The sequence below is a fragment of the Cyphomyrmex costatus genome, unplaced genomic scaffold (genome assembly GCF_001594065.2).
Source record: "Cyphomyrmex costatus isolate MS0001 unplaced genomic scaffold, Ccosl1.0 scaffold727, whole genome shotgun sequence".
Taxonomy (NCBI): domain Eukaryota; kingdom Metazoa; phylum Arthropoda; class Insecta; order Hymenoptera; family Formicidae; genus Cyphomyrmex; species Cyphomyrmex costatus.
In genome coordinates this window covers 51423-74375 of record NW_017280297.1, presented here as the reverse complement: position 1 = coordinate 74375, position 22953 = coordinate 51423, and the positions used below count along the sequence as shown (strand labels likewise).

The 22953-nt window shown below is 35.3% G+C and overlaps 1 protein-coding gene across 1 annotated transcript in view; it reads right to left on the bottom strand.

The window, feature by feature from the left end:
- The window catches only part of Frmd5 (FERM domain containing), a 46999-nt gene that overhangs the window by 20967 nt on the left and 3079 nt on the right, over window positions 1–22953 (bottom strand). Inside the window, exons 2-3 of the mRNA XM_018548537.1 lie at window positions 4959–5063; window positions 1145–1187 (exon numbers count right to left, since the gene is read on the bottom strand). Of these exons, the coding sequence (XP_018404039.1) occupies window positions 1145–1187; window positions 4959–5063 (148 nt within the window). The remainder of the gene's footprint in view (window positions 1–1144; window positions 1188–4958; window positions 5064–22953) is intronic.

The following is a 22953-nucleotide window of genomic DNA, read 5'->3' as shown; positions in this document are numbered from 1 at the left end:
ATCGACCGACGTAATCGGGAGGGAAAAGTCGTACCTCGACGACGATCGACCTTGCCTCGGTCGCAGCTGTTTCGCTAATACCTGCGTTCTCTACGCGACGTCATTATGGCCGATCGACTATAACGCTTTTGTGACAGTATAGAATTTCCGTGGTAGAACGAATTGCTTCCGAGCATATAATAAGACGTTTGCTCGACGTAGATTTGTGTTTTGGATAGCAGTTATATCCGTTGCGTAGTTAATGGCCTCGTGTTACGCAATGTTACAAATGAAATTGTAATTTGAGCGCACATTCGCGGGAGAATTCTCGGTATGCACCTCTTCGAGAATAGAATGAACAGAGATATCGGGTTTTCCCAAACATCCTCGTCAAAAGTTGACGGGAGGTAACTCAATTTTATTTAGTCTCATAAAGATCTTATTTAACCCTATAAAAATCTTTTTCATTTGCATTTTCTGGCTAATTTAAAATTTAAATATAATCTTACTTAACCTTATGATAATAAAATTTATGTTTTTATATAGCTATGATTAATCTCTGATAGTTTTATAATTTGTACAGATAACTTTGAAAATTAGTCATTACAATATCATCAGATTGAGTCTAATTACAAGTTAATTGGAAAATTAAATATCAAGTTTAAATAAATATATAGGGTGTTCACATACAGTACAAATAAAATTTTTAATGCTTTATTCTAGAAGAGAAAAAGAAAAAATGCCTAGAAGTTTTAAGTTTATTATTTTTCATCATTCTTCTATCTTATAAGGATATATGTAAGCTAATACGTACCTAATTTAACTATAACATAATATATTAGTAAAAAATATAACTATATAAAAAATTGTTTAAGTATTCTAAGCATCCTACTTGACAACTTGCGTATCTTTAAATTATCTACCTACTTAAAGATTGAAGCCTATCGCACATGAAATGCATAATAGAGCATGAGCATAACATAAAACTGTTGGACCAATAAGTACCCAGCATAAAGTTGACATATTAATTAACATAAGATGCTCATTGGTCCATCGGTCTTATGTTATGTTTATGGCACTGTTATGCATTTCATGTGTTTTGGGCTTAAAGATCCGTATAGTACGTTACATACGAAAAGTTTCTTAAATTCCGAATAATACCAACCTTTCACCTGCTTGATCGCAGTTTTTGCTAGGTCCAGCCAATGCTGCAAAATAAGAAATATCCGAATATATAATATGTATAATATAAACAAGCTGATAAATGTGTAGGATAATCAAATACGTTTTAAGACCGTTAGTCCACACAAATTTAACAAGTTATTCTAACAAGTATTCTAATATTTAAATATATATATATTATATAGTACCACAAATTTAAGATACTTCGAATGTGATCTTGTCTTTTGCCCGTTTTTTCTCCGAGGTAGCATGCTGATGCTACCAAATTCGCCGCGAAACTACCTCGCGGAAGATCGAGAGACCAAAAAGTTCGTCGTAAAATTTTATCATAAGAGCCTCTAATAATACTATCGTAATAGCCCACGCACGCTCGTAAGCGCTCATAAGTATGACGAGATGTTTACCAGAAATTATACCGAGACGAGATTGCGCATCTGTTCTAATACCGTTTCAAAGAGATCAGTAAAAATTGAAGTGACCATCGCGTTGATCTTTCTAACGTAAATATGTAAACTGTATACATGACTGTCAAATTAGTTGTTTCCGCACAAAAAATAATTGTTGCAATTAATTGTAAGCCGTTGTATTAATAGAGATTTACGCGATGAGAGAGTTTCAAAAATCCTATAATATTGTACAATATATCAGATCAAGGATCAGTTGCACCGAGCAATTTCAGACCACTTCAAACTATTCATTGGATCCAAACAAGAGGATAAAGCGGAGCAAATAGCTCTATGGTTCACCGTATACATATCTCTTTCAACGTTACAATGGCCACAATGAAAAAACGAACAGATAGGTCTCTGCAGATGCTGCTCAGAGTAATAACAATCGATGTGACGATATAATTTATTATCCTCGGGGGATTTATAGGTGACATGGATTTCTTTTGGGGTTCATTGTAGCTTATCAAAAGTAGAAATTTTTTAAATTGTCGCACTGTGCAAAAATCCGATGAAAGAATGTTTCCAATTCTTACTAAAAAATTTCCGCTCGTATATGATATGAATTGAATTGCGAACCAAGAAAATGGCGGGAATAGGAAAGAGATAGCTTGAGGATAGGGTGCGGCACGTTAATTTTTAAAGACGGCGATGGAACGTTTGCGGATGTCCGGACGGACAATATTGATTTCACTAGGCCTTAACGGAAAGACCAGAACTCGGCGGGGATGCTGTTTTACACCAGGATTGCGAGGTCATACGTTTTCCGTTAAAAAACGAGTAATAAAAATAATTCCGTGAAAATTATGTAGAGCTTCATATTCTCTCGAATTTAACTTTCATATTATTTTTGTGAATATAATGTGTCATTAACCGATTAAATCACCTAATCTCGTTAAATATTGCGTAAACTTGCTGCAAAATGGTAGAAGACTTTTCAACTCAGTTCAGTCTATTCTGCTTCTGATAGGTGATTTAATCGGTTAATGACACCCTGTATATGATTCATTCCGTAAAATGATTTCTTACGAAAAAAAATTGAAAAATATCACTTTAAATAAAACTGAAAGAATGAAAAACTGTTGCTCCTATTCTGCAAAAGATATGCACTTCACTATTTCTCAGATTTGTGTTGAAATTAACACAATTTTCATTCAGGATTAAATCTTCCGCAACTGAAATTAAGATTCACGATTTTTTCCAGCGTACTCGTCCACCTATTTGGATTTAAGTAAAACTGTACGTTCGTTTAAGGTAGACTAACTACGTTAAAAAGAAAAACGCAAATAAATCTTAAAAAATTCTGAATTTTTGCTCTACTGAATTACGACTTGCTTGGTAACGTATTTACTGTATTATATATCTTACTGTAAATATCGACTTGTGTTAAAAGTAATGACTATATATTTGTAGAATATACAATTAAGTTAATTGTGTATGACTTTTATTTTTTAAATATTATAGCTATTATTTTTTTCTTCAGTTATTATTAATTTCAACTTTAAACTGAATATCATCGATGTAATCGCAAAATATGTAAGTCGTACATACGTACACTCAGGAAAATATTTTAGTTCTATCAAAAATAGTTTTGTTAATATATTTAGTAAATTATTTTGCTCTTTCAATAAAAACTCTAGTTGCCAAAACAAAAAGTAGTGTCTCCGGCTATGTTCAAAAACTGCTAGTTAATATATGAAAGATTAATAATAATAGACACTACAAGTCTCTTATCCCGAGCCACCAAAGTCCATTTTTGGGGGGTGCATAACTTCTAAAATATAAAAAATTTTGAATCGAACGTTATATGTTCTGAAAGGCGGCATCCCCACGAGTAATTTGAGCCAAAAAAATTTAAAATCGGTCAAGCCGTTCTGGAGATACAGGCGGTCGAAATGTAATGATTTAATGAAAAATTAAGAAATGTCTCCTTCTTTGTCTGCATGTATTTCCGTGTGTGTGTCCGTCCGTCCGTCCGATAACTCTTCAACATCCCCTCTCACCTTTCACTATAACACCATCATCTTCGACCCACCGTACCCCTCCCCCTGCCCTTCCCCCTCTATCCACCCCCACTACCTCTCTCTTTCGTTATATGTTTTTAAATCATTTTTTTATATATCTGTGATATACTTGTACTCTGACAAGTAAGTGATATCCGAACAAAATCATATCAAAAATAAAAAGTTCAAACCATGTTCAAAAAAGAAAATACTTAAAAATTTAAACCTTTTTATCTAATAATAATAAGATACATATTACCATGAAAAGTAACTGATATATTATGAATTAAAGGTGCCAGTTCAAAATGAACATACATAAAGTGTATGTAACTTTCGGCCGGCTTTCGAATCGCCTTCCGCTGTCCCGCTCACCTCACCGCCCCGCGCGCAGATCGCTCGAGCAGCATTTGGACCACCCGCGGTGAGATGAGGGAGTAATAATAATGCTCTCTCAACCAAGCTATAAATAACAGCTAAAAGTCGGTTATTGAGATTTGATTTGAAATTTATACTAGGACCGTACAATGAACAATAATTGCTTGTAATTTCAGAGTATCAATTTGTTAATGACTCGAAAAAGAATATGGCGGCCTGCTCTCAAACTTTGATGAGTTTCTCGATGTCTACTTAGAAGTAATGTCGAAACTTTTACAGAGTAGATATGACAACACATGAAGTACAAAAAGTTGAAACGTTGAAACGCATCGTTGTTATGTACGGTTGAACAATATAAATGTTATTTTTTGAGATCGCGATAACAAATCCTTTTTTCTCCTTTTTTTATCTTGATAAAGTGAAATTTGTCACAGTAATTACTATATGACAGGCGCGAAAATTGTCATTTCCATGATAAATTTATGTTTTTTTAAGAATAACAATTTAATTGCGTAAGTTTTAATTTGAGACATTACGGATAAAAAGGAGTGGGATAAATGATTAACTGTTAAAACGCGTGTTCACAAGCGAAGTACAACAGTGTACTACGGTGAATCGTTGGTATTTCAAGGCACGCCTATTTTTAAGTCCTCCGGAATTACACCGATGACCTAAGAATAACGATTACGATATAGTGTAAGGCGCACGACATGCCATTCCAGGTGTTAGTAGAGCGAATTTAATTGCATGACAGAGATCTTTCCGTCTTCCGCAAACGCGTCATTCGTTAGAATATTAAAAAAAAGAAAACAAGGTAATCATATGAATGCTTAATATCGCGAAAATTGTATGCTCGACTTTGATTGGCACGCGAAGATATCCTGAAGCGCCAAATTATGCAAAAAATCAGAAATGTGACCTCTTGAGAGCCACGTTTTCTTAAAAATTCATCCTTTTATAAACGCACACTTACCCTTTCTCTTTCTTTATCGACGTAACGAAGCCCGAAGTAATCCATCTCCAAAATGTTAAGTTGTTTGCACACATATTCGAGTATGTATCGTCCTTTTTCTTGTGGCTGCAACAAAGAGAAAAAAATCATCATCGCAATCAAGTCTGAAAATGCTTATCTTGTTCTCTTTGCTTTGTTTTTTGTACGGAAAAGGAAAACGTTGGCGGGAGTAAAAGAAATGGCGTGTTGCTAGTGGAAATAGCTTTATATATTATATTTATATTTAGGGAAATTTATATATATAATACTTTAGTCTTTTCTTTCTTCTCTCTTTCTCACTTTTTCTTTATATAAATAATGATTTCCAATATCAATATTGATGGCAATAAAATTATGTAATCGAGATATTATCATATAATTTTAATATATCACGTGGAAACGGAAGAAATGTAAATGAATTTTTCCATAAGCGACTTTCATATTTCTAAACCGAAAGTTTCTTTAAAAAGAAATAGCAGAAATGGGTTTTACTTCACCGTTTTTTAATTGTAATGTAAATGCAAATCAACGCGTTACTTCGTTCTGTCGCAATTCCTGAATGATAAAAATGACATGACGCATACAATACAACGCATAAAATACTAGAAGTCTGATAAAAAAAGATGGTTGAGTGTGATGGTTGAGTCCAATTGCACGGAAATCTCTCGTTTTTATTGTATGTAAAATTTGCTAATTTTTTTTATTATAATAGACTTTTTTATGTAATACACATATATGTCTATTATTATAATAAAAATATCTGCTAGGATAAAAATTTTTGTTAAAATAAAATTATTATTCAAACTAATAATAAAGAGAAAATTATTATTTCTTTGTTCTAAATACATTTTTTCTGTATAAAAATTTGAACTCTTCTTTTCTCATATAAATTATACATTGAGTATGTACATACATATATACAGGGTGTTCCTGGGTTAAATGGCAAAATTTGAAATACGTATTTAGGACCTCAAAACAAAGAAAATTTTCCTCTGGAAGAATCCTCGCAAACGCTTCGTTCAAGAGATATTGATTTATTAAGTTACTGAACTGTAGGAATATGGACTCTCTGTCGATGAACCTCTCCAAGATCTTTAAGATAAAGGATGTGAGGCTGATAGGCCTATTGTCCTTGGCCATTACATGGCCATTTTTACCTGGTTTTGGTATGAATATCACTCTGGTATCACTCCAGGCTTTTGGAACATGTCTCAGTGCTATACTAGTCCTGAGCACTCCCGTCAGTGGACCTACTAGGACTCTCCTACCCTCCCTGAGTAATACAGGGTAGATGCCGTCTGGTCCTGGAGTCTTGTATGGTTCGAAGGTCTTGATAGCCCATTCAACTCCATCAGGAGTCTCCACCTTGGTTGCCAGTGACTATTCTCTGGGTTTATGTTTTTGCCCCGGGATTTTGGGTCTCCTGTAGAGGTTCACAGTATCTTTCTTGGAACCCTGGGAAGTGCATAGACATGAGATGTTTTAAACTTTCCTCTACTGTCTCGGTATAGTTCCCATTTGGGAGTTTAAGACATCCCAATCGTAGGGTGATGTCTTTGCTGAGGATTCTGTTTAGCCTGGATGCTTCTGAAGCGCTCTCAATGCTTTTACAGAAATCCCTCCAGCTTTTTCTTTTTGCAATAATTATTGCTTTGTTGTAGCCGCGTTGGGCGTTTCTATACGCTTCCCAATCGGCTGTTGAGTTTTTCCCCTTGCCTTATTAAAGATTTTTTTTTACCTTTAACCTGTGTTTCGAAAACTCCTTACTCCATCAGGGAGTATTGGTTGTAGGGTATTTCGGTCTCTCCGGGCAATTTTCTTAGGCTTCTTTTATCGCGTCACTTACGAACCGCGCCGCGTATTTAAGATTCTCTTTTGAGTGAAGTCTGGTTGGGGCTTTCTTCAGGATGGCCTCCAGGTCCATCCTATAGCCTTCCCAGTTTGTAGTTCTTGGGTTACGACCCCATTCTTTATTTATTATATGCCGGAGATTGTAACGAATCTGCCTATGGGTCAGAACCCGAGGGCTCTCCAGAGACCCTCCAGTCCCGCCGTTCTTTGTCGAGCAACTTTATGGTTGCCCGACCCAGCCCACAGAAAGGTTTAAAACCGCAGGTCTTTAGGGCCTCCAGTGAGCAATCGCCGATCAGAGCAGCGAAGTGGTTACTTTTCGCGTCCTTACTTTCGCTCCCCCTCACGACGACCCACTCCTTGGCGCCCAGACCCGCGTTTTGTTTATCGAGGAACTTTATAGCTTCTTCGGCAGCCAAATCCGATTCCTCCACATGTACCACCACCCGATGGCGCTTGGGTAGCTTCTCAGCTGGCAGCACATGCAGAGTGGTACTTCCGATCTTAATTTCGGTGGAAAGGTTTTTCAACCAGTCCACCGACTGTTGATTGGCGCAGTTAAAGATAACAGCGCCATCTCTCTCCCAGGTGCTAGTGAAGGTGGGCGCTAACCCATTCTCGGGAAGTTCGAGAATGTGCCTCCTGAGCAGTCGCCTGATCTCCTCCACCTCACTGGCACCTAGTTTTTTGTCAGGATAGCCTTCTGCAACGAAGGCCATCCTGATTATACCCTTAATCGCCTGGACATACGATCCTTGGTCAGTGACCTTGGGTTTCTTGTCCGAGTGATTCTCCGTCGGACTGGGCGTACAGTGCACCGGTCTGGCACGCTTTTGCGCGCTCACCGTCGCACCGCCCTCCCCACCCGACGGAGTTGAGGTATTTAAAGGAGTAGGAGATTTGACTTTCTCAGCCCTCTCCTTCTCCTTTTTGTAGCGGCGCCTTGCAGCCCCGCTATAGCGAATGCGGGTCTTAGGTAGATCCGCACTCGTTGCTTTTTCCTCCTCCGGTTGTTCACTTCGTTGGGAAGCCACCCCCGAGAGGACTTTGTTAATAATATTATTTTTAACATTGGACTCCATTTTTGTCCCACGAGTACCGCGGTCGCGCGATTTCACCCGGGCAGAGCCGCGATTGCCCGGGGCTTGGCTACGTACTCCTGGAGTTCGCCCGGTATCCAGGAGGCACCGTTTACGACGCAGCTCCCCCTGCGCCATGCAGCTCCAGGCACGGTAGCTTACACCCTAGCTTGGAGAGTTCCTCTTAGTTGGTCGCCCACGTGCCCCCCCCCCCCTGAGCGGGAGGACCCCGTTTGCGACCGTAAGCCCCTCCACCCGCCACGGCACGGGAGCCCGCGGCCCCCGAGAGCACCAGGCGTTCCCAAAAGTGGTCAAGTGTTTCCCCCGTCGGTTTTTCTACCTCGAGGCCCCGTACCTGTATTCGCAGGTCAAAAGTGGGTCTCGTGTCATATTACCGCGGGGAGTGTGAACCACGGGCACCCCAGGCGTCTCGCGACCCGCGAGCCCCCGCCCCGCGACTTCTTCAAGGTGGGAACCCTTTGGGGGGGGTGGTCACATTATATACAAATATAAAAAATTTTAAAATTAAGGTTGCAGCTTGTCGTTATAAAACATGATGCGTCTAGCTTTCATGGTTGTCGATATAATATTAAAATGAGAAATTTGGTGATGCACAGTCAAATCTTGTTTATGATCGGAATATATGCTACGTGTAATCCTTCTATGTCCATCTGGAGAAGACTGTTTTGCTGCTTTTTGATATTAAATATTTCTGATATTAAACGTTTCCTGTAACAAGGTTCCTCGTCTAAAATTGTAAATGTTATCCCAATCATGTCCAAGTTGCACTTTATGATCAGTTATCACTAATTTGGAAGACGTGCTCCAACGTATATGATTACGATGTTCTGCAATACGTGCTTTTAATTGTCTTTCTGTCTGTCCTACATATGTCGCGTCACAATCGTTGCAATTAATTTTATAAACGTTAGATTTACAAATTAAAATTAATGGATTTTTGTGTACTTTAATGTATTTTCGCAGTTTGTTAGTGCTAAAGAAAGAAATTCTGATGTCGTTCTTATTAAAATATTTAAATCTTTTAGTTAAAGGAACAAAAGATACTGTGAACCAAGAAGGAATGTTCGATGTATCATTACATTAATCATCTTTTCCTAATTTTTAAAACTAGAAAAAGACGAAGAACAAATTGAACCGAGATTAAAGTTAATTATTATGCAATTAGTTGTGCATTGGTGAAAATAGGCATAAATATCACTTAAAACCTTATTAAAACGGCATCGCATGTGCTGATATATTGCAAACAAAAGATAACCGAGATGGTTTTCTACACGTGTTACCATAAGATACAGATTATGTAAAAAAACGACTTAAACGAGATTTCTACAACAAAAACTGTGATCAAAACAAAATTGCTACAACCATTAAATGTAATAGCTTCATAATCACGAGTTAAGTATCAGTTGTCAAGGTCATAGATAAAAAAAACAACAGAGAAAAAATGTTATATGTATACACAAGATTTGATGTAACAGCATTATTTACGTTTAAAAGAATTGCAATATTGTTTTGAAAGAAAAACCACTGTTACACCAGATTTATCAAAAGAGATTAAAAAAGATATATGTGCACGATTTACACTAAAAAAAGATGTGTTTAATTTTAAGTTATTAAAATGTTTTATTCTTGCCTTCGTTTTTTAAACACTTACTTTTAAACTTTCTCAATAAGTAAAATATGTTATAAATCCAAACATATATAGTTTTCTTGTTTATTGAAAAAGTTTAAAACTAAAAAAGACTTTTAAATGTTTAAAAAACGAAGACAAAGGTAATTTTAACAATTTAATATTTTAAAATTAAACACTTTTTTTCAATTTATAGTAAACCTTAAAGACTATTTTAAATAATTCTTAGAATTTATTAATAATATCGAGTAAAAAAATTTGTCTTACAATTAGTTGTGCTCATAATACAAATTCTTGTAATAAAAGGTGGTCCATGCAATCTGAGAACCACTGAGGATAAATATCTCGTTTATTTTAACAATAACCGAAACGAAGTTGTTATTATTAATGTTGTTAACAAATGCATTGTTAGCATTAGATAAGAGCACATGTTTCTGACAGTCATTTTTACAGTTATTTTTCACATTCGTCTTTTTATCCGTTGGAATTCAAAATGATTACTGCTTCCGTTACGATATACTTGCGATGCGCGTGCAGTGCAATCGAATGTGAAATGCGGCATCCCGCACTGTATACTTTTGCAAATGCAAATTTCTCTGTGAACCACTGTTGAATGAACTATCCTCGAAAAGGCGTCGAAATGTCACGTCCCAAAATAACTTTCGTATCGAGAATCAAATTGAATATTTCAACGTAACATTCATGATGATGGCTTAGACTACTACGGCAGTTACTACAAGTCGTAAAATAGTACAAAATACAAGACGAGGAGGAGAGACAAAATACAAGATGACACCAGTCATCTCCAACACATCGAGTATTTTTAGCGGTTCTCACATAACGTGTCAAGAGCCGTGCGACAAACTGTGCATGTCTGGAGTGCACATGGTTTCCTCTTAGCTATACACGAAAGTTTCTGACGTTTCGTGAACTTGTATGTACAAGGGACTTGATGTGTTAGCATTATTATATATTAATAGGAGCGAGCTCCACGAGTTAATTTCCTCGCCCAAGAATGACCGTAACGCATATAACGTATGGCTATGCAGTACTTAATGAATGTGTTCATACGCCTGACATAAATCTACGTGGAATGATGAAATAAGTAGGTATTAACTGGGATCACACCACACTATAAGATTACCGAAGAAATGCTACAAGTGACAACTTTCGTAAAATTACAAGATTTATACGATGAAATATTATGAAATATAAAGAACTACGCAGTCAGAAGTAAAAGTTATGTTAAAATATCATTTATATAATATAATTACAATTATTATTTTTAATCATTATTTTCAAATTAAAGCTTTTACATTAAAAATTTGATTTCTGATTAAAAATATAAACTTTTAAAATTTTATAGAGAAGTCATTCTCTTTCACTTGTGCTGGCTTCTTAAAGAGCTCGCTATTTAGATAGTAAAAAAAATTTGGACGTTACTTTTTTATAGACAGATTTCTCGAAGAAAAATAGAAAAAATCGAACGCTATACATCAGATATCTATGCTAAACATTGACATTAACTTTTCAAACCTCCAAGGAAGATCGAACAAATCTTGAGAAAATCCAAAGATCAGAGACCTCTACTCAGCTCTGCAAAAGTGTACAAAATACCTTGCTCCTGCGGGAAAGTGTACATTGGTGAAACTGGAAGAACGATTAACACACGGATGAAAGAACATTAACGGGATGTCAGATTGAAACACATTACACAATCAGCCCTGACAGAACACAGCATTGAGATAGGACACTAGATACTTTTCGACAAAACGGCAACTATAGCCACAACATCATATTTCCCGAGGAAGCTTAGATAGACCTTGGAAATACAGAAACATCCAGATAATTTAAACAGAGACTTAGGTTATAATGTAAGCGGGATATGAAAGACTGCCCTCGCGACAGGCCAAGGAAGTACCTCCCCTCCTGATGATCCAGTATCACTCCTCAACATAACCCCCCTCCTTACATAAAGGGAGAGAGCAGCTCAGTATCAGCGCATCCACGGAACATATACTACCGTGTTAAACGATGGCGACAAGAATGACCGTCACACTCCTAGGCTGGCTGACGTAGTACGTAGTACTACACATGCATATATGTACATATATATGTGTGTATATGTTTTCTGTTAGCTATTTTCTATTTGGTATTTCTTGAATAGATTAACATCGTTCAATATTATGTTTTTATCATATAAAATTGTGATAAAATAACAATATTGAAAAATATTATTTAATCCTAAAAATATAGAAAAGAAAAAAGAATATAATGTATAAATAAGTAAAGAAACGTAGAAAATATAACATAGAGTAATTAATACGAACAAGTATAATATTTTTATTTTATTCCAATTTTTTGTTTATTTTAACTTTTCGACAAAGAGCCACGATACTTTTGACTTAACGTAGTAGATTGACCGCAATTAATCTCGGGCACCTTTTGAGTCTGTTTGACGAACAGGCTAATGAACGGGTCGTACCAATAGTTGATCTATATGGCGTAACGCTTGCACTCGCTGGCGTCGATTGGATCCAGTAATTACGAAACAGATACTAGTCCCTTCGAACTCTGTACGCTTATAACTTTAGTAACATCCGTACGTGCGTTTGAAGAGATCCTAATACTGTAATTGCACGATCGAAGCAACACTCGATGTCACCGATGACTCGAAGTAAAATATGTCTACCCAGCCGAGCGGTTATATTCAACGTTTAACTTCGCTAACAACCTGTTGCGCAGGCGCGCCCACTCCTGAAATTGCCTGGCCCGGTCGCCATGTTGTCTCCCATTGCCCAATCCTAGTTTCATCCCCAGCGCACCCCTCGAAATGAAGTGAACGGCATAGTTCACGAAACGTTGGCATCAATAATGAAGAAAGACACGGCAACAACCCGCAAACCTTCTAGTATAATTGAAGAAAATACCCGTGAAAACCTCAAATGCACTTCATTAAAAATTATTAACATAACTAAAGTAATACAATCAGATGTACGTACAAAGTTAGCATTCTTCTCAGCAGCCCAAAATTTTATGGTTGCTTGCATAGAACTAAATTCTTAGCATAAGTAGAATTGATCTCTATTTCGTTCATGCAGTAATTGAAAATCGAATGAGTTAGCCATGAGATTTCAACACGACGAACCTCATGAGATCTCAAGTGGCTTCTTTTTAATTTTTAATTTTATTAATTCTCTCTACAGTTATATTAGTAATTGATTAAGGAGATAGATAAGCGCAAACACAGAGTTCAATAATAATATTAAATTCCTGTTACGATATTAAGTTATAAATTCAATCTCTTGAAATAATTGCCAGAGTGAAGCGCTCTTGATAAAAGTACTTTACACTGCGATGAGAAAAGAGCTTTCGACCTCATTATCTAAATATTAACTGATTTACGGTAAAGCAATATGAATAGTTAAATGGTAAATTAAAGCTATGAATAATAAATAGCGCGGAACGTAATTATTCCGTACAGAATACTAGTAAATATGTGCATACAAATGAAGTATATAGATCTAATTTAATTAAAGAGGATTTGCATACATTGACCAGAAATATATAAACAGTATCAAGGAATGAAATAATCGATATCAGAGATATCTAAGTAGTCATCTTATGATGATGTCTCGTCGATGATGTCTATCAGATCTTCTTCTAGTATATTATGAACAATATGCGTCATATTTTCTATCATTTATTGAGTATGCCATATGACTTTAAGAAAGATCGCTTCTAGACTGTACACTTCTAGATCGAAATTCATACTGTAATCCTTTTCTTTAACCAGAGTACGTATCATTTTCCTAATTTTATTTTAGAAATGCTTAAAAAAAAAATTATATATCCTCATAAAATTAAGAAATTTTAAATTCTAAAGTTTCACTTTAAAGTGTTTCAATTTATTTTGAGTCATATACGTATAAAAAAAAAGATATATGATGATTTTAATAGCAACTATCAATGTCAGTACTCGAAATATCAATCATTTCTATCGCGACTAATCTTTACGTATTCATTTTAGACATGTTTTTACACTCATAAAATTAAAAAAAAAAGAACAATTCTTTCGAGTTTTACTTACATTTACACTTCTACTAACTTAATAAATGTTACCAATTATTTACAGATTCTTAATATGTCATTCATATAGATTTTAATATGTCATTCAACATTATTGCAGCAAACAAAAATTCCAACTGAGCATTCGTGAGCAAACGATGAGCAAACGAATGCATGAAGAAAAAAATCGATTTTTTAATATTGGGGGACCAGCTTCACATGGGTAATTTTCCTCTGCCTGGAATAAAAGTATTTTAAGAGAATTACGAGCAAAATTCAAAATTCCAGATTCTTTTATATTTTCCCTGACATTTCCCGATTTCCCTGACCAATTTTAAATTCCCTGACTTTTCTCGGTTTTCCAGACCCGTTGGAACCCTGATTATTCTATCTTGAAATTTGCCTATTTTTACAGGGTGGAACAAGTGATTCTTTAATTTTGTTGAGTAGTGTATATAAAGTCGAACAACAATTGTGCCGAGGCATTTATCAGTAATAATTTAAATGTATCCGTCATGTCGACAGGGAGTAGTAAGATCTATAAGAGAACGGCTATCATTGATTCGCAGCCTAGTGATCCTGTACCTTCAGACGCAACGGTTCTTATAGACATCGTTGTTTGCGAAAGAAGATCTGTTGAATTACAAATTTAATCCTAGCTGCGAGATCGACTTTGCGGAATCATTCTAACTGGATACTTTACACATAAAATCGATAAGTCGTGCGGATAAACAAAATTATCGTCACGTGTATATAGAAAGGAAACCTTATTCTACATAAATCAAATCTGATTATAAGATATTGCGCAAAAGCGAAGATAATACATGCTATCTCGCCACGAGCAGGTGCAAAATTAAAGAAATAAATAATGTATTTTTTTATGGCTCAATAAATTAAAATTAAATACAGTATAAAGGCTACGAGCCAAAAACATATATATCCAACTCAATAACAAAGAATATAATAAATAAATATAAATAATTATTAAAGCATTTGATAAACAAAACGACGTTTCGACCTCGCTTGTGTCATCTTCAAAGTTAAAATATATAAATTACTATATGTATAATAATAAAATAAAAAAGTCTTTTTGGCAATTTTTGTTAATAGCTGAATTTTGCAAAAAGACCTTTATTTTATTATCGATATGTGGATGATATCATCTTCGTTCTTCCTTCTGACAGCATCACTGATACACAAAGAATTTTTAATTCCATATACACACAAGGTTGCAATTTATTATGGAAGTAAGAACAGATAATTTTTCTTTACACAAAGATCATTATGGATAATCAAAGAATAATTTTTAAATATATATAAATATCACAAACCTACTTTCTCTGGTAGATTTCTGATTATTATTCTAACCATCTCCTCTGTCACAAAAAAGCATAATCATTAGCATGGTTGACGAAATAGTTTGCCTGTTCTCACCTTGTTTCCACCAAAAAAATTTAATTAAAGTCATTAAAATATTTCTCAGCAATAGTTATCCTCTTTCCTTCGTTTTCTCTACAATCACAAACAGAATAAAATATTACATACACAATAAATACACAACACACAATCCAATTCATGTTAACAACCAATTAAAAAAATTTTTTTTCAATACCTTATGTTAAATCCATTTCTGAAAGTTTTTTACCTATTACTAACAAATTCACTTGTAAATTAGCTTATTCTATTCCTAACGCACTCAAAAGTTTTATAAAAAGAGGGAAGGATAGACTTGATCATTTGTCCAACCAGAATGTTGTCTATAAGATTTCTTGTGAGGATTGCGATGCTAGTTACGTTCGCCAAACGAGAGAGAAACGTAAATTGAACATATCTCAGATATCGAAAAAAGAACTAGTTCACCATCAGTCATATCAGACCACCGTATCAACTTAGATCATAATTTTAATTGGAAAGACGTCAAAATCTTAAACAATGAGACGTCTTATAATAAAAGATTGATATCTGAAATGATTCATATATTAAAAAAGGCAAAAGCATGGCATCAATCGACAAAATGACACAGAATCTTTACCAGACTCCTATCTGATCTTCTTCTTCTTCAATGAATGGCACTTGACCAGAACTAGGTCGAAACGGCTAGTAACGAAAATGTCGCACAAGGCTGTGAGTAACGTAAAGTCTTAAAAAAAAAAAATGACGCAATAACCCGCGAAAATGGCAAGAACCGTACGAACACCGGGCGTCCGCGTCCACAACGTCGTCACGTCGCTAATACGCGCATCAGGACGAACGAACGGGACATCCAAAATCGCGGGACCGCTAGGTGGATTTTGAGTAATCGCACGGCATAGTCAAAGTCGGCAACATTTTTCAAAAATATAACGGAAAAAAGCACTCGACAAAGACGCGTCCAAGACGGATGATGCAACAAGACTTGACTCCTGTCTAATTGTAAGTATAATACAATCCCTTTCTCCCTCATAATTTCTACCTTCCTTTCTTTTTCTTCCTCCTCTCTTTCATCATATTCCTCTCTCATTCTTATACCTTCTTCACTGTCTAATAATTTCTCCTAATGTCTGTTATAATGTTTTTAAATATTGACTGTTTAAATATAGACAACATATTTTATCTTATATCCGAACGCATTGTCTCGAATAATATAATACTGACGAAATTATTGGATATAACTTCATTAATGTTGCTGTGTTACATTGTACGAAGGTATTCGACATATTTCATATTGCATTCTTCAACAATTTTATTGATATATGTCATACAATTTAATTGCAATTAATTTTATAATATATTATCTCAGGTTTCGATTGTGTCTCTACACTATCAAAGTGAGCATCCTGTTGAATTGGATAGAGAAACTTGCAATGTTAATAATCAGCAACATCACTAACATCTCACATGATGCAACCAGAATTGGTGCAACAAGTAACGTCATTTTATAAGGTTTGCGCGTGTTGCCAAATTTTTATATTTTAACTTTGAATATTACCGAAGCGAGGTCGAAACGTCGTTTTGTTTATCAAATGCTTTAATAATTGTTTATATATAGTTATTTATTATATTCTTTGTTATTGAGTTGGATATATATGTTTTTGGCTCGTAGCCTTTATACTGTATTTAATTTTAAAGAAATAGATTAACTCGAATGGAATTTCACATCGCATCCTGCTATTGCTATTGCTGCTGCTAATAAAGTACGTACTAGATAGTTTCAATTCATTCCGAGATGGAATTTTGTGTGAAAGTACATGAAAAACTTGAATCGTTTGTGTATAATGTGCATCTCGCAAAGTTGCATTTATAAATAATTCAAAATATGCGGATAACGTTTTTTCATAATAGGGAGTTCCTATAAAAAAAATAATACATTTTTTTTTGTTTATTATGGAAATATGCATTATTATAAATTTATGTATAATAAAATTTGTAATTTTTAGCAATGGATAGGTACTAAAAAACTAAAATAAAGTTTAATAATATTTGAAATTTGAGAAAACGATTTTGATTGGCTGACAAGTGCGTGACGTCACACTGTAGTAAACCGTCTGCAATCGGCTGCTTATGTTGAAAGTCAAAGCACAGTGTAAGGATATATATACTGTGGTCAAAGCAAAATTGACTCTTAAAAATTCTTTATATAAATTTCAATATTAAAATGTCAAACGAACTAGATCCAAGTTTTATTAAAGCCGATTCGACAAACTTACCGAAAATAACGGTATTTATGGTTTGGCAAAACATTGTTAATGATGAGCGATATAATGCTCCGTATTTGAAATAAACTCCCTTTAATTATTTCCCCACGCATTGTGAGACCAGCGTACAACAAATTAAATTAAATTAATATCATAAAATTAAAGCATAAAAAACATATTTTATATAATACCTACATCGAAATGATCTTCACAACAAAAATAATTCCATTTTCCTGGTTCATCAATACGATGTGCATTTTTAAAACACTTTTTTCTCACATTTTCAGCTTGAGGCACATAAAAAAAACAATGTTCCTGGTGTTTTAATTGTCGTACTTTTACACAAAGGTACAAAACACGTTTTGTATGTGTTTCATTTGCTCATTTTTTAAATAAATTAATTTCCTGTTGAAGAATTGTGGTTTCGTTGTTGCAGTGTGACGTCACAACGTGTTCGGGAGAGCTCGGTCGTATCCGGACCGTCTTCGGCATTTCAAATATTGCAATACTTTATTATTTATTTTCTTGCATAATTTGCGTTTAAAAATTATTTGAACATTGCAGTTAAAGATATATATATATAAATTATAAAATGTTATATTTTTCAAAAATCATGAGAACTCCCTATTGTCCCATTAATCCGGAAACTTTCATCTCGCGGTTGCTCCGACAATTCTCCATTTTACTCGTATTTATGACGCATGCCAACATTACTTTGGCACAGACCACATTGTTGCCGTGAAGAAGGTTAAGGATTATTATCGGTTTTATTCTGAGGACAAAATTGAACGCGACCAGGCGAGCATGCATTACGTCAACGAAGATTTTTAAGACATTTTTAGGTGTGAAATGACGTCGTCCGCCGTAATTTACGGTTATCAGTGAACACATCGTGCCAAATGGACCGTGCACTAATGCAGCGAGAAGAAATAATACAATGGCCTAGAATTCACCTGTAAATCCGATTAAACATGAGCTTCTACCGATGTCGCAAAAAAATAAAAATAAAAGGTAAATTTTAACTCTCCGTGAAATTAAAGATTTATCTCATTTTTGTTAAATTTAACTTATTCCGTATCTGATAGCGATTTTATCTTGAGATATTTCCTTATTCTTATAAAATATAGAAATGAGAGAGAGATAAACATGCGAGATTAAAAAGGAACAAAAAATTGCGACAGATACATATCAAATATTTTCAATTTTATTTTTGGCAAGCTATTGTGCAATATTAGGTATAACATGATTACATATAGAGATCGTGCGTATCACGTTCAATTTCGCATCATGCAGATATTTCCATTTTTATGTGATCAAATTCTATATAAAATATAGAAAGAATTAAATTTTTTTAAAAGATTTTTCGTGAATAGTAATCGTATATAAAAATGTTTTCCTTGTAATTATATTGTTAATTTATGTACCGATGCTCTTCGCAAAAACATGTGGATATTCGAGTTGTTCCTCGTTTTTACTGTTGTAATAAAATTTAAAAATAAATCAGTAAAAATATACACCTAAATATATTTAAAAATACTACAATGCAGATAATGGTTCTGCGCCTGAAACAATGGTTATAACAATAATAGTCAATAAAATACTCGATTTTATTGGCTTTTAATGTGTGCAATAGCTTCTCTTTCCAATCGTCATGTATCCGTTCAGAGTTTAAATTTAAACCGATGGCTTTTCCCTTCTACCATTTTGTTTCGATTTGGTCGCTTGCCAATTATTCCATCATAATATACATACACGATGTGACGTACCGATGAAACACGCATCCCTTGTTTCTGCGGCTACAAAGAGCGCATCATCGCGCGCCTAATGAAGAGAAACGAACCGATCGACATCGTGCAACTCTATTTCCGGATATTCTGGGATGATGCGCGATAATCCCATGAGTCCCAGAACAGAATATTCACGTAAATCGAAGGGGAGAAAGGTCTCTTCTGTACCTAGTTTTCGAGGCTCGGCCTTTAGAGAATTCAATGACATTCGATGAGCTGCATTAATTTTGTGGTTTATGATGAGAACAGAACAAAGAGGACCAATAAATGTCACAATGTAACAATTCGTAATGAAAGGAATGAAATTAATCTATTGGAGAATATGCCATAACTACTTACATAATTGCAGACCGCGAAGACTGAAATAAATTGATTGCTCATGAAATACGTAATTAGTAGAGAGGGGGGAGGATATCGAGAATTAAGCCCAAAACACATGAAATACATATAACAGTGCATAAACATAACATAAGACCGCTGAACTAATGAGCATCTTATGTTAATCAATATGGCAACTTTATGCTGGATGTTTATTGGTCCAACAGTTTTATGTTATGCTCATGCTCTATTATGCATTTCATGTGCGATAGGCTTTAGTGTATGTGAAGCTGGCGTATCATTTGGTGGAAACTTATAAAATATTTAGAGTTCTGAATATATGTTTAAGGGGATGCTGGAGTATCCTGTTTTACCTTTTAATTATTAAATCCTCGTTTCTCTTAATTGCTACAGATGGAAAAATCCTTTTCCACAATTAAAGGATCGATAAAAATACAAGCTGCTAGCTACAAATGAATATGAAAAACAAAAGAAAATTGAAAACTTACAGTTTTGTCATCGACTTCTGCAGTCGACTCGTTACAATATATATTGCATACCAGAGTTTTAGGCCTTCAAAAGTAGCTAGCAGCCTACAAAAAACTTCAAAGAACAATTCTATGCTTGTAAAAACGAGGAGCTTTAGAATAAGAGAAATGAAAATTCCGAAAATTTCGTTGATATGCTACGAGTGAAATTGACGTGCAGCCACGTCAATTTGAGCAGCATTGTAGTTCTGTGATATTCCGATAACGGTGCTGTCATGAAAAGTGCGTCACTGAATTATAGAAATGATCCGAATTATCGACCTAGTCAGGTCCGTACAAAAAGGTTCTTACGTGCCCTGGTCAAAGTTTTCCTTTATGAGAGAAAAAATAATAATAAAACGTATGTGACAGTTTCTAGTAATGACATGAGCGCAATCATATATCAGTCTGTGTTCATTGCGTTCGGTTCCAGACGCTCACACACATCATCACATGTGTGTGTTTACAAGCAAACCGAGCGACTGGGAACTTGTGGGAAGTGGGAACAGTGGCGGCGCGCGGCCGGCGAATGAGCGCCAGCAGAAGGCGTAAGCGAACGGTAAAAAATCGACTTTATCGACCTCGATCAAGTTCGGCCGTCACTCCAGCATCCCCTTAATAGTTCTATAGTTCTAGATAAATAAAACTAATAGTTTTACTCTCTATATAAAGTGGGAAAAAAGCGGAAGTACAAACTGAGATGCCAGGTTCACGCAGAGTCTGGCTTTGTCCTAAGCAAGTTTTGACCACAGATTCTTGTAGGATTTTGAAAAACAAATAGTTCTACATGAGTTTCAGTAAGAGTTCTGGCGATAAACAATGTTACTTTCAATTATTAATAATATTTTACCCAAAAAATTCAATTTTTAGCAATAAAGGTGAGATGCTGTCCAATTCTCGACAGTTCTGAGAGTTCTGTAATTTTTGTATAGTACTGAATGTATCCTAACGCTTTTCGAAGAGTTCTGACGGTAAAAATTATTTATTAATTGTTTAAACAATTTTAAGATGCGAAAAAGGCACTTTCTAAGGTATTGCATGAGACACTGGTCGAAATCAGAGAGTTCTATGTGACTTATGATGCTCATCGTATAGCTACGGATGTATCCTAACGCCTTCCGAAGAGTTCTGATGATAAAAATTATTTGCAAATTTTTAAAACAATTTTTAAGACACGAAAGAGCACTTTTCAGAGTATATGCACAAGATGTTGGTCGAAATCAAAGAGTTCTATGCGACTTATGATGTTTAAGTGTTTATCGTGTAGCTACGGATGTATTCGAACACAACCCGAAGAGCTCTGACGATAAAAATTATTTATTAATTTTTTAAACAATTTTTAAGACTCGAAAAAAGGGCTTTTTAAGGTATATGTAGGACGCTGGTCGAAATCAGAGAATTCTATGAGGCTTATGGTGCTTATCATGTTGCTACGGATGTATCCTAACGCCTTCCAAAGAGTTTTGATAATAAAAGTTATTCAAAAATTATTTAAACAATGTTTAAAACTCGAGAAAAGCGCTTTTCAGGGTATACAGGGTGCGTCATCAAAATGCGGACAAATTTCAATTTAAATTTTTTGCTATATTGTACCTCCGCCAAAGGATATCGTTGGCTTTCCAACAAAACCTGATGCTTCTAGTAAATAGTCATATCCTCAAAATGTCCGCAATGTTGAAACCAAGTGCGGAATATAATCGAAGAGCCGCGGTCATCAAAGATCTTCGCGCTGGGCGTTCAGCAATGAAAATAATTCGATTTTTTGGATACTCAAGATCAACCATTTATGACGTTGTGTGTGTGGCCAAATTTATGGCTTTAAAGCAGTCCAAAGAAGGTTCCAGTATGCCAGCGAGGAAGAGTCACTTGAAAGAACGCACCGCGAGGACCCCCGCAGTCGTTGAAAAGGCTCAAACGTTGATTTTGGATGACCCAGGGCAATCGTTGCGAAAATTAGCATCGATTATTGGTGTAAGCGAGCCAACAATGCGTCAAATTGCCGAGAAGGACCTTCGATACAAATCCTACACATTAAAGATACGACAGATGAGTCATTTGATTCAAAATTGGCTCTCAGACAATGTCGATATGTTTTGGTCCAAGGAATTCTGGCCTCCCAACAGCCCAGATTTAAATCCTTTGGACTACTACGTATGGAGCGTAGTTGAAAGGGTCATTAACAAGTCTCGGCATCCTAATGTGATGTCATTTAGGACCGCTATTGAGGCAGAATTTGTCTGCATGGACAGCGCTACATTACAGCGTGCGTCCGAACGCTTCAGAACGAGAATAGAGGCCGTTATTCAAGTTAATGAGGGATATATCGAATAATCATGCTCTATAGTTTTGTTTAAAGAAATTGTTCGATTTGTCCGGATTTTGGTGGCGCACCCTGTATGTATGAGACGCTGGTCAAAATCAAAGAGTTCTATGAGACTTATGATACTTATAGTGCAGCTACGGATGTATCCTAACGCCTTCCGAAGAGTTCTGATGATAAAAATTATTTGTTAATTTTGTAAATAAAATTGTACGTACCATAAATCTCATAGAACTCTCTGATTTCGATCAACCTCTCATCTAGACGTGCGGTGTCAGCGAAAAGATTAAAAAATTGTTTAAACATATTAAACGAAGAGTACGTCGGTCTGTAACTACATATTTCTTCGGTATTATTGTAGTTCTGTCGGAAAAAGCCAAAAAGTCAGCCAATACTGGCTGTTTAAAGGTACTTTACTGTTGAGGTGCGGTGGCTGCGCGATGATTAAAAAATTGTTTAAACATATTGAAGAGGCCGGTAATGTCACTAAAACTTATTAGGAACTGTAGTATTCTGCGAATACAAAAAAATGGCGTAAAGAAAATTAATTATTTCGAAACTTGAGGTGCTAGCACTTTTTTTTAAAATTTATTTAAAAATATTTAATAGCCGGTACTATTGTTATAATCAGGAACTGTAGTACTCTTCGAGTACTGTGAGATTCCGTCATAAAAATCGGCTTTTTCAAATCTTGCGGTGCCACAC